This window comes from Macaca fascicularis, chromosome 5 (assembly GCF_037993035.2).
Source record: "Macaca fascicularis isolate 582-1 chromosome 5, T2T-MFA8v1.1".
Taxonomy (NCBI): Eukaryota; Metazoa; Chordata; class Mammalia; order Primates; family Cercopithecidae; genus Macaca; species Macaca fascicularis.
The window spans coordinates 145,285,782-145,297,320 of record NC_088379.1 but is presented as its reverse complement, the minus strand read 5'-3'; the positions used below and the strand labels follow the sequence as shown (position 1 = coordinate 145,297,320).

Here is an 11,539-nt window from a genome sequence, read left to right as displayed (position 1 = left end):
CACTCACACACGCTCTCACGCACACACACAGGTCAAAAGTTGATTTATTTCTGAGATCCCCCAGAATCTTTCTTCTCCCCGTTGCTGGCGACTCTGGGCTTCTCGGCAGGGCGGTAGTGTGGTTGGGGGCGTGGGAGGGGCGCGGGGCGCCGAGGCGACGGAGGCGGGAGCCGGGTGCTGGAGCGTGCCGCGCCCGCTCCTGCCGGGTGAGAGTCCGGGCCGGGTTTTGCGCCGTGTCCGCGGGCTTGTCTCACGGCCTCCAGCCGCCGCCGCTGCCGTGTTTACTGAGCTCGCGCGTCCTGATATCACTCCGCTGGCATGGAGGAGGAGGAGGAGGTGGAGGAGCGAGAGGAGGAGGAGGAGGCGGCGGCGGCGGCGGCGGCGGCGGCGAGCAGTTGATCATTGTGATGGTGGCAGGAGCAGCGGCGGCAGCGGCAGCCCAGCCGAGCGTTAGGTGCTGCTCTCCGCGCGGCGTTTTGCAAAGGACTTCACCGATCTACTTTTGCAGTCGCCTCGGACTGTCCATGTGTTTACTTCCCCCAGCCCGAGGATTCGATATCTAGGTTCCTGTGAAATGCAACTGAACAGCCAAAGTACTTTGAGAACACGGGGCGGCATAAACACCAAAACTTTTTTGTGGAAGGAAAATGCAATAAGCAAGCTTGCCGTTTTCCGATGCGGTGTGGAGTGAGTGTGTGTCGCGCGTGTCCGCACTGGAGGCATATGCTTGTGTGTGTACATGGGGTGTGTTTTTCGGTACGTAGGGAGAAAATGCTTGCCAACCACCGGAAATCTCCTGGAATTTATTAGAAAATAATGGATTATAAAAAGAAGGCAGGCGAGGAGCGGATCTCCCCTTGAGTTGCAACCCGATTTGCTGCTGGCTCAGTTTGTTGTGATTCTTTTTGTTGATAGGTGTCTGATGGTATTCCGATAACGTTCCCCCCTTTTCTTCCCCTCGAGCTTTTACAGTTTAAAAAAAGGAAACAAAAAACCACCCCAAAATCTCCCCCCCTTTTTTTTTTCGCCCCGTCGGGATCGCCGTTTCCATCCATGTGCTTGCGTCTCCCCCGCGTTCCACTTAAACTATTTTAATCCTTGGACCCAAGGAGGAGGCTGATAGGGGGGTGGATAAAAAAAGTTCTTCCAAAATAGTGTGCCCGGGGAGCAGGATGGGGGATTTCGCAGCCCCCGCTGCTGCCGCGAATGGCAGTAGTATTTGCATCAACAGTAGCCTGAACAGCAGCCTCGGCGGGGCCGGGATCGGTGTGAATAATACTCCCAATAGTACTCCCGCTGCTCCGAGTAGCAATCACCCGGCTGCCGGTGGCTGCGGCGGCTCCGGGGGCCCCGGCGGCGGCTCGGCGGCCGTTCCCAAGCACAGCACCGTGGTGGAGCGGCTCCGCCAGCGCATCGAGGGCTGCCGGCGGCACCACGTCAACTGCGAGAACAGGTACCAGCAGGCTCAGGTGGAGCAGCTGGAGCTGGAGCGCCGGGACACCGTGAGCCTCTACCAGCGGACCCTGGAGCAGAGGGCCAAGAAATCGAGCGCCGGCACCGGCAAACAGCAGCACCCGAGCAAACCCCAGCAAGATGCGGAGGCTGCCTCGGCGGAGCAGAGGAACCACACGCTGATCATGGTGAGGGCGCACGGGCAGCGGGCTTGCGGCGCGCGTTGGGGGTTGTGGTGGTGCTGGTAGTGGGGGGCGCGTGGAGCTTCTTACATAGGGGTACAAGGGTCTGATTTGCACGGTGGGTGAGGTGGGCTGAAGCCGAAGGGTTAACGTCAACTTTTCTTAGGGAAAAAGCTGCCGTCGCCGCTACCTGTTAATCTGTCAAGGTTGTCAGATTTGGGGAGGAGGGGGCGAGAGGGGAGAAGCCAGTCACGACTGCGAGGGGCGGAGGGAGCCGAGAGGAGCGTCGAAGTGAGGTGCTGGAAAAGTTTACCCCCTTCCCTTTCTTGGATACCGATTTGAAAGAGTGAACCCCTGAGTTGAAACCTTGCTCCTCCTCTTCGCCGCTTCCCACCCCACCTCTAGCCGCGCCGCCTCTCCTCCCCAGACCCGTCCCCCTACGCCCACCCCTCTGCACATCCGCTGGGTGCGTGGAGATGTTGATGCTGTCGCAGATTCTGGGCGGGCACCAGGCCCTCAACCCCTAGGGGGAAGCGGGGAAGGAGAGCCTCTCGCCTCCTCTCCCCAGCTCACCCACTTTGGGCTGAGAAAGTCTGAGAGTTTTGTGAATGAACTTTGAAGTGGGTGAGAAACAAGCGAGGGTGGTTGCGCGCGGGGGTGCTCGCGGGAGCGCGCGCGGATGCGGGGCGCGGGTGCGCTCCGCTGGTTGCTGGAGACTCGGGGCCAGCCCGGCAGGTGGAGCGGCTGGGAGGGTTAAGAGGGGAGCGGCCTGGAGGGGGCGGGAGGGGAAAGCAACACCCAAGGTTTGCGCCAAGAGGCCCCGCCATACAACTTCGCTTGGGATTCTTTCCTTTTTTCCTTTTAAACTTGCTTGCACGGAGTCCTCCGCTTGGCTCCCCCCGCCCCACTGCCCGCCAACTTTGGGGGCCTGCCTAATAAGCCCAGAGCAGTGGAAGGTAGCAGGGAGGTAAAAGAGGCTTAAATGGCTGGGTGGGCGGGTTCGAGGTAGGATGAGCAGCCAATGGCTTAACTTCTCCAGGAGGAAGGGGCAGTTCCCACCCCCCAAGCCGGAGGCTAGAATCCTTTCTCTTATCTCCCTTCTCCGGTTCTTTTGCTTTCCTTTCTGGGTGAGGGGAGGCCGGAAGCTTGGGAAAGGTGTCTGCGCCCCCTCCCCCACCGCGCCGCCCGGGTGCTGGGTGGGCCGGGCGACGGGAATCCTGGAGCGTGCCGGGGCCGCGCACCTTCGCCCGTTTCCCGTGCAGACCGCCCCGCGATCGGCGGCGCAGAGCCCGGCAGGGGCGGCCCTCCCGTCGTGCGGTTTAGAAATCGCACAAGTTCCCGGTCTGTGAGTCCCCGGCGCCGGGGGTGATGCCAGTGCTGCCACGGGCTTTCGCCGGGCGCTCGGGCCGGCGCTCGGTGACAAAGAGTCGGCTAGGGGGAGGGGAGGCGACGCCGCAGCGCTCGCTCCCCACCTCCCCTCACCCCGCACGTGAAGAGGAACAATTTGTTTATCTTGGGCCTCAAGAATCCTTCCCTCCTCCCAGTTCTCCGAGGGCGCCCAACCCCTCCTCCCTCCCCTCCCAGGTCGGCGCGATCCTGCCCAGTCCCGCCGGCAGCACCTTCCCTCCTCCTCTTCCTCCTCCCCCTCCCCTTCCTCCTCCTCCAGCCCCTCTTGCCCGCCTTCTCCCTCCCTTTTGGAACGTGGCCGTGGGGGAGGGAGCGGGAGGCGCTTTGTCCGCCTCGCGGCCCAGCTCAGCCCCCGGGGCCGCCGGGCTGGGAGGGGTGCTGCGCCCCGTGGCCCTGCCCCCTCCATCGCGGCTGTCCCCGCCCCGCCGCGCCCCCCATGCCCCCGCTCCCCTCCTCTTTCTTCCCCTGCGGCTGAGGCTGCCCGGAGCGCGAAGAAGGGGCCGTCTCGGTTGGTTTTGAGGAAGAACGACAGTCCCGGAGTCGGGGGAGGTTCTCGCTTTACAAACAGGAAGCCGAAAACCACTGACATACTGTAGCTTTTCTGATTGTAGCCGGAGGCGGGGCCGGTCCTGCATCACGACTGTAGCTCCGGTCCCTTCTCCAACCTATTTCTCTCCCAGCCCCAGCCCCCCTCGCGCCCGTCCACGGAGGAGGAGATTCATTTTGTGAACCTGAGTCTGAGAATTTAAGAGGAACTGAAGGTTTCATTCCTGCCCACCCCGCGTCCTCTTTTCGTGTGTTTGTACACCCCACGCGCATAGGTTGCGCAGAAGTGGGCTCCTTTCGGGAGGCTCCAAAATTCCCGTGCCACAGAATCTCTCACAATCTTTGGGGATCAAGGACTGCTGTGACGTTTACCTCGCCAGCTGGGCGACCCTGGAACAAAAGCCAGTGCCGTTTCCAGTGCCGAGTCTCTGGACACGGCAAGATGAGTAGCGTTTGCGACCAGAAAGTTTTGGTGTTTGGGTTCTGTTCTCTGGTTTCCGCCCTGGTAGATGGGTGGAGGGAGGGCTCGGGTGCGCGCGCCTGGGTTGTGATACACTCGCAGGTGGAAGCAAGCCCAGCCTCCTGACCTTACTGGGAAGAAGACAGCAAACGCAAGCCGCAGCTTACTTTTGAAAATAAAAAGATAATGCTTGAATAGAGACATCAGCTGTAGATTTCATAGTGAATCCCAGTTTAGCAAATTAGCAACAGATAGACTTGAAAGATGACTGCCTGAAAACAAAATTTTCTATCAGTTTTATGACAATGATTTAGCCTGTTGATTAGACTTATGCATTAATAAATGCCAGGGCTATGTACGGAATAGGAGTGTATTTTAGCTTCAGCTGTTACATGTGCATCTCTCACTGGTATGTGTGATGAGTGTAATGAATGTAATGTAAGCCTTAACTCTTAAGCAGAGTTGCAAGTAAATTCTGTGTACCAAAAAAAAAGAAAAAAAAAACCCCGCATGCTCTATAAGTTATATTTCCTTTTAAAATAATTAGTTTAAAAAGTAACCTTGGCCTCTGAAATGAGAGTATTTTAGCAGTCTGTATATGAGGTAAAATCTCAGAAATAGAGATTGTAAAGAAAACGTTGCTCTTCATTTTCTTGAATTGACTGCTGGATTATAGTTGTACTCCAGTGAGGCACAGAACAATTAAATATGGTTCTCAGATTGGGCGCTCTATTTGGAAAGCCCTAAAGAAAAACAATGATCACACACAGCAAAATAATAATAAGGTGATATAAAAATAAAGATGAATAGGATTCTTTACTGTTTTATTGGTATTGTTTACCTTCTAAGGACCAGTATGTCCAAAGTACTAAATAGCGATTATCTTTCTGCCTTGCTTGGGTTAAGAAGGCAGTCTGATGAGGGCTTTGCCTCTTTTGATTTGTTTTCCTGTCTTACACATTTACAGGAGTGGGCATGAAAAACAAAAAGCAAACAAAAAGCAGAGTGGGTGAGGGGTAAAAATTTTTCCTTGGCTACAGGCTGCTGCAGAAGGGGCTGGGTTCTCACCTCACCAACCCTGTTGATAGAGTAGGTGGTGCAGGCCTGGGTTTGAAGCTGCACTACCTCAGGTATTAGGTCTGTTCTGAACATTAGTCAAATGATCCCACCCCAACCACCACCACTTTATTGACATAGAAGTTTTTTTCTTCCTCTCAAAAGACTTGGTGAAAACTATTGACTTCACCTGTCAGAGAGCCTCATTTGAAAATATATCTTTTAATTATTTGTGGTAACAAAAGGGGGCATTGTTTATTTGCTGTATTTGGAACTGAGGTCCTGGTTAAAATTTTAAGGTGAATTTCAATTGACAAGTTCATTTTCAAGCTGAGCAGGCACATCAAAAAGCATGACAGCGCACAGTTTTCAAAATTTCAAAATGCTGATAGTCTTACTTGACCTAGATAAGACCCATATTGTTTTCATGACCTCTTCACTGTATTAGCACCATCGTAACTTTCAGAGTGTGCTTAATTTATATACAGCTTACAGACTGTATAAGTCTATGTGACCCCTGTTCTGAAGAGCTTATCACATAAAATTCGTAACATGCATTTGATAATAAATGCATTATTACTGAGTATTGGAGACAGCTACAGCCCGTCCAAAATGTTCCATCCATTCCTGGAATAGATTCAGGAAATGTCAACATATTAGTCCACTGCTAAATCTCCTTATACATGAATCTGGCTTCCCATTTCTTACCCTGTTGAAGGTAAATTACTGGCTCCGTATCCATTTTTTTGGCAAGCTCGTATTACCAGGCTATTTCTACATCTTCCCTATGATAACCTTTTCTTCAGCTCATCCTGTTCTGCTGCTAGCATGGGTAACGGGACAGACTTTCGGAAAGCTTTCCATTACCCAACACAGTGTGCCTTAAGTTTGTGGAAAACTTTTTGAAATTTCATTTTTCCTGTCCTTCACATGTATTTTTTTTCTTTTAATTCTCAAGAAGCATTTTTTTAAGCTCCAATACATATTTAATTCTGTTATGTTCTTTGGTTGTGGTACATTTTTTTATTTAGTACTGGGTAGCCAGTGGTCAGAAAAGTAGAAGCAGAGTTAGTTAACCATTAATCATAATCTACAAAATGCTCTTCAAGCTGGGTTCCTTCCCGAGGAAAGCCAAGTTTTCAGGAAGCTAGTATGCTTGATACTTTCTATCCTGTCTCATTAGAATTATAAGGGCAAGCTTTAGAATCTTTTTCAGGTTTTCTGCCACCTGATAGGAGAAAAATGGTCAGTCCTGGTACATAGTTTACTGACATCTCTGGAAGAAGAAGGATGAGGAATTTAAACATTAAAATAGAGTTTTATAGAGTTATTTTCTGAATATTGCTGTGAGACTAATAGCCAACTGTTGGTAAAGAGGTTTTCCTGCCCATTTGGTTGAGATAGGAATAAGGTATTTCTCTCTCTCATGCATGCACGTGCACGTGTGCACGCGCACACACACACACTCACACGTTCACTCATTCACTTACCCTGGTGAGGGTGCCAGTCAAGGGATCTAGTGTAAGAACCTGTTTTGCATGTTACATAGTAATTCTTGGATACATTTGAAGTACTTGTGTGATTACTGTTCCCTGTTTGTTAAGTAACAGTCCTGTCTTACACTCTTGAGCTCAAAAGGCGAAATTCTGTTGTCTTTTTCCACATTACCCATCTTGGAGAACTGTGAAATCAATCAATCAGACATCAGACTCTTATAAAGAGGAACATATTTAAAACTCACTGTCAAGATTTTCATAGTGTCTACCTTTTAAGTCTCCCAAATAGCTTTACATTTTTCACTCTATTATTCAAAGGCTGATTATTGAGTTTTCAGATCCTCTGGCTGCTTGCTTTGTTTTTCCTTCCCCCACCTGCTGCCAACCTTTTGGTCTTTTCAGTGATCTTTAACACCTTTATCAAAGAGTGGGAAGAAGCAATAAGAAGAGAAAAAATTTAATTTTGGTGCTCCTGACTCTCAGAACTAATGAAACAATCGGATACAATACCATTTTGGATTTAATATGGATTTGCCTTTATTCTTCCTTAGCACAAATAATAAAGACTGAGTTTCTAATTTCATTCATTCATTCAGCAGCATTGGTACATTGTCTGTAGTGCTTCATGGAAGTTAAAATGCTAAATCACGCTCTTGCATCCAAGACTTTGACAATGTATATTCTCTGTAGATTTTCAGTATTATGCTAGCCAGATTCAAGGGGATAACAATTTTTTTTTTTTTTTTTTTGAGATGGAGTCTTGCTCTGTCGTCAGGCTGGAGTGAAGTGGTGCAATCTCGGCTCACTGCAAACTCCGCCTCCTGTGTTCAGTTGATTCCCCTGCCTCAGCCTCCCCCGAGCAGATGGAACTACAGGCATGTACCACCATGCCCTGCTAATTTTTTGTATTTTAGTAGAGACGGTGTTTCACTATGTTGGCCAAGATGGTGTCGATCTCCTGACCTCGTGATCCACCCGCCTCAGCCTCCCAAAGTGCTGGGATTACAGGCATGAGCCACCACACCCGGCCAAATTTTTAAAAATCAATATAGTCATTAGTGCTAATGACACCAGTTTCAGGCTTCAGGATGTTATATCACCTTTCCATGATTTTTAAGGAAAACTTAATATGCTTTACTTTCCTGTTGTTTCAAACCAATTTGACATTGTATCTGCAAAATAAGTTAATTTGCAGATGACTGCTCCAAAATTACAGGTTCCCCCACAAATTAAATTTTTATTACAAATACAGTCTGCTTTCCAGATTCCAAAAATTCACTATTCAGTTTTGTGAGTTGCAAATGTAGCTTCTGAAAAATCAGCTGTCACCAATAACTGATTAATTTAGTTTAATTTTTTTGTTATTGTTTAAATCTAAGAAATTTTAAAGAACAAAAGAAATAGGGTTAGATAAAATTACTCAGAAAATGGAGTTGAGGGCCTGCTGTATAATAAGTACTTAACGATCATGGGGTTCCATTCAGTGGATCAGAGAAGGAGCACACTTTTTTAAAAGTCTACTTGGCAATTCCATCTGTTAAACAGTGGAGGGGTTTTTGAGTTCCTTTCTCCATTTGGGACAGAAGAACAGCATTCAGCATTCTTTGAGGGTCACATGCACACATGGATAGGAGCAGGAAATTACTACTATGGCAAGCTGTGCATACTATTCTTGGAGGAATTTAATAAAAAAATCTCAAAAGGTGACTGGGCATGGTGGCTCATGCCTGTAATCCCAGCACTATGGGAGACTGAGATGGGTGAATCAATTGAGGTCAGGAGTTCAAGACCAGCCTGACCAACATGGTGAAACCCCATCTCTACTAAAATACAAAAATTAGTCTGGCGTGATGGCACACGCCTGTAATCCCAGCTACTTGAGAGGTGAGAGGCTGAGGCAGGAGAATTGCTTGAACATGGGAGGTGGAGGTTTCAGTGAGCCGAGATTGTGCCATTGCACTCCAGCCTGGGCAACAAGAGTGAAACTCCTCAAAAAAAAAAAAAAAAAAAAAAAAAAAAAAAAAGCTGGGCGCAGTGGCTCACGCCTGTAATCCCAGCACTTTGGGAGGCCGAGAGGGCGGATCACCAGGTCGGGAGTTCGAGGCGAGCCTGACCAACAGGGTGAAACCCCATCTCTACTAAAAGTACAAAAATTAGCCGGGTGTGGTGGCGCATGTCTATAATCCCAGCTACTTGGGAGGCTGAGGCAGGAGAATTGCTTGAACCAGGGTGGTGGAGTTTGCAGTGAGCTGAGATCATGTCACTGAACTCCAGCCTGGTGACAGAGCGAGATCCTGTCTCAAAAACACAAAACAAAACAAAACAAATCTCAAAGGGCTGGCAGTACTTCCTCTGACATAAAGAAAGTGACTCCGCACGAATAATTTAGGCACCTTTTGATTATATTGGACTTCCCGTTGGTTGGAAATAAACTTTATGCTGAAGTAGAACCTTTTAAAATGCTAATAACTAATATTCATCCCCCTTTCGCAATGGCTTAACAACTGTAGCAAACTTAAGTGAAATATTTAGTTTTTAACTAGGAACTTTCAGAATTTTCCTAACTCCTTTTATCTCCATCCTGTTGAATAGAATCTGGTTGTGTATCATTTCATGTTTATGGACCCTCCACCCCTCAACTGTTAACAGCGTTTACTTCCATGGGTAAAGGAGGTTATTAGGTTACATTGCTGTGTATCTCTTCTTCCCTTTCCCAACATCTTTCTCCACCTCCAGAGTACGTCTGGACAGGGGCTTCTATCCCTTCAAAGGAAAAGGACGAAGTGCTCTAAGTCTGTTTGTGTAGATTCAACCTGGGTTGCAACTGTGACTCAAAAGGATTGCACAGCTCTGAAAGACATGCTCTGCTTGTGCCCTTTATTCTCACTCTGGTTGGTTATTTTTCTTTCTTTATTTGTTAGATGCTGAAAGTAGCTCAGTGATTGAGCGTGAATCTAAAAGGCTGGGTACCCAGTAAAGGGCTTGAACTAGTGGTAAGGTAGGAGAGGCAAAAAGGGATGAGCATTTTGGAGGCATCACCTAGAATGGATATCAGGGTAGAGAGACATGTGAGAGCATGTGTGGATAAACAGACTATATGCTGGTGCTTTGGGAGTTTACAGAAGTAAAGCATGCTTTTAGTAACCTATTCTGAACTTGGAGAACTTACTGAAACTCGAATATATATTTTTAAGAGCTAATGGCTATATTGTTTGTACCTGGAAAACAAATCACGTTCCTGAAATATTTCCATGCTCTCTTAAATTATTACTACTGCCATGTGAATGGATTTACTATAGGATTCCTTATAAAAAATTATTTCCTTTTTGGTTTTGCTTTTTTTTCGGAGACAGGGTCTCACTCTGTCACCCAGGCTGTAGTGCAGTGGCATGATCTACCTCCCATGTTCAGGCAATTCCCCTGCCTCAGCCTCCCGAGTAGCTGGGACTACAGGTGCTCACCACCACTCCCAGCAAATTTTTTGTATTTTTGGTAGAGATGGGTTTTTGCTGTGTTTCCCAGGCTGATCCCGAACTCCTGAGCTCAGGCAATCCGCCTGTCTTGGCCTTCCAAAGTGTTGGGATTACAGGCATGAGCCACTGAGCCTGGCTTTAATTCATTGATTATTAACTGGTAGAGGTTTGGCCCTACCCCAGGAATATTTGGCAATGCAGGGAGACATTTTTGGTTGTCATAGCTGGAGGGCTGCTGCAGGTGTCTAGAAGGCAGGGGTAGAGGTGGGTAGAAGGAAGGGATTCTACTAATATCCTACAAGAGATTACACCCATAACAGAGAGTTACCTGATCCAAAATATTGCTGCTGATGAGGGGCCCTGCTTTAAACAAAGAGCTCTCTTGGAGTTTTGAAAATATGAAAGAAGATGGGTTTACACATGTGGCATTACTCTCAGCTTTTTAAAAACACTCATTACTTGAAGAGTGGAGAGAGGCAGAGGTGCAGCGATGAGGTAAAGGATGCCTGGGAAGAAGTTAGAGGACTGCTGTGTTGCATGGCAGCGCCATCCTAGCTGGCCATGTGGTATGATGTTCTGGCTGTTTACTTCATGATTGTTATCTCTTCTTGCCTGTCAGAAAGGTGAATGGTTGTCTTCTTTTGAGACGGAGTCTTGCTCTGTCACCCAGGCTAGAATGCAGTGGCGTGATCTCACCTCACTGCAACCTCCACCTCCCGGGTTGAAGCGATTCTCCTCCCTCAGCCTCCTGAGTAGCTGGGATTATAGGCATGCGCTACCACGCCTGGCTAATATTTGTATTTTTAGTAGAGATGGAGTTTCGCCATGTTGGTCAGGCTGGTTTTGAACTCCTCACCTCATGATCTGCCTGCCTTGGCCTTCCAAAGTGCTGGGATTACAGGTGTGAGCCACCACGCCTGGTCAGTTGTCATTCTTTTTACCTCACAGAGTCATTGGTCAAACGAGTTAGTATATGTGAAAGTCCTGAACACCTTATGGTGCTGCACAAATGCTAGGCATATTTTAATGAATTACTTTCATTTCACTTAGTTGTTGCCTCTGCCCAAATGCGGACTTAAAGTTGAGTGATTTGAGGCTGATTTCACTCGTGCACAAGCCAACGTCTCCTGAACATGTGCTGAACAACTGCTGCACCTTGGCCACTGTTTTAGCCACTGGGGATGCAGTGGTGAACAGATGTCCTTGTTCTCAACGGGACTGCAGCAGGACATAGTTTCACATTTCAAATTAGTTTTATGAAATGGTATTTGTTGTCTTATTAGACATGTAAATGGAAACACTTAAAAAAACTAACATTTAGGAAAATCCTAAGGGCATTAGATGCTTTGTATCTTCTTGCAAGCATTGCTTTCTGTAACAAAATTCATTTCAAATAAAACTGTGCAGAGGAGAGGATTAGTTGGTGTGATGGAGAATAAAATTAAGGTATGGTAGAGTTATTAAAAA

General features: G+C 48.1%; 1 protein-coding gene across 1 annotated transcript in view; it reads left to right on the top strand.

Moving 5' to 3' along the window:
* The first annotated feature begins 307 nt into the window (after positions 1-307).
* MAML3 (mastermind like transcriptional coactivator 3) overlaps positions 308-11,539 on the top strand; it is a 435,952-nt gene continuing 424,720 nt past the window's right edge. The window contains exon 1 of the mRNA XM_005555953.5: positions 308-1,640. Coding sequence (XP_005556010.3) covers positions 1,173-1,640 — 468 coding nt within the window. The 5' untranslated portion in view covers positions 308-1,172. The remainder of the gene's footprint in view (positions 1,641-11,539) is intronic.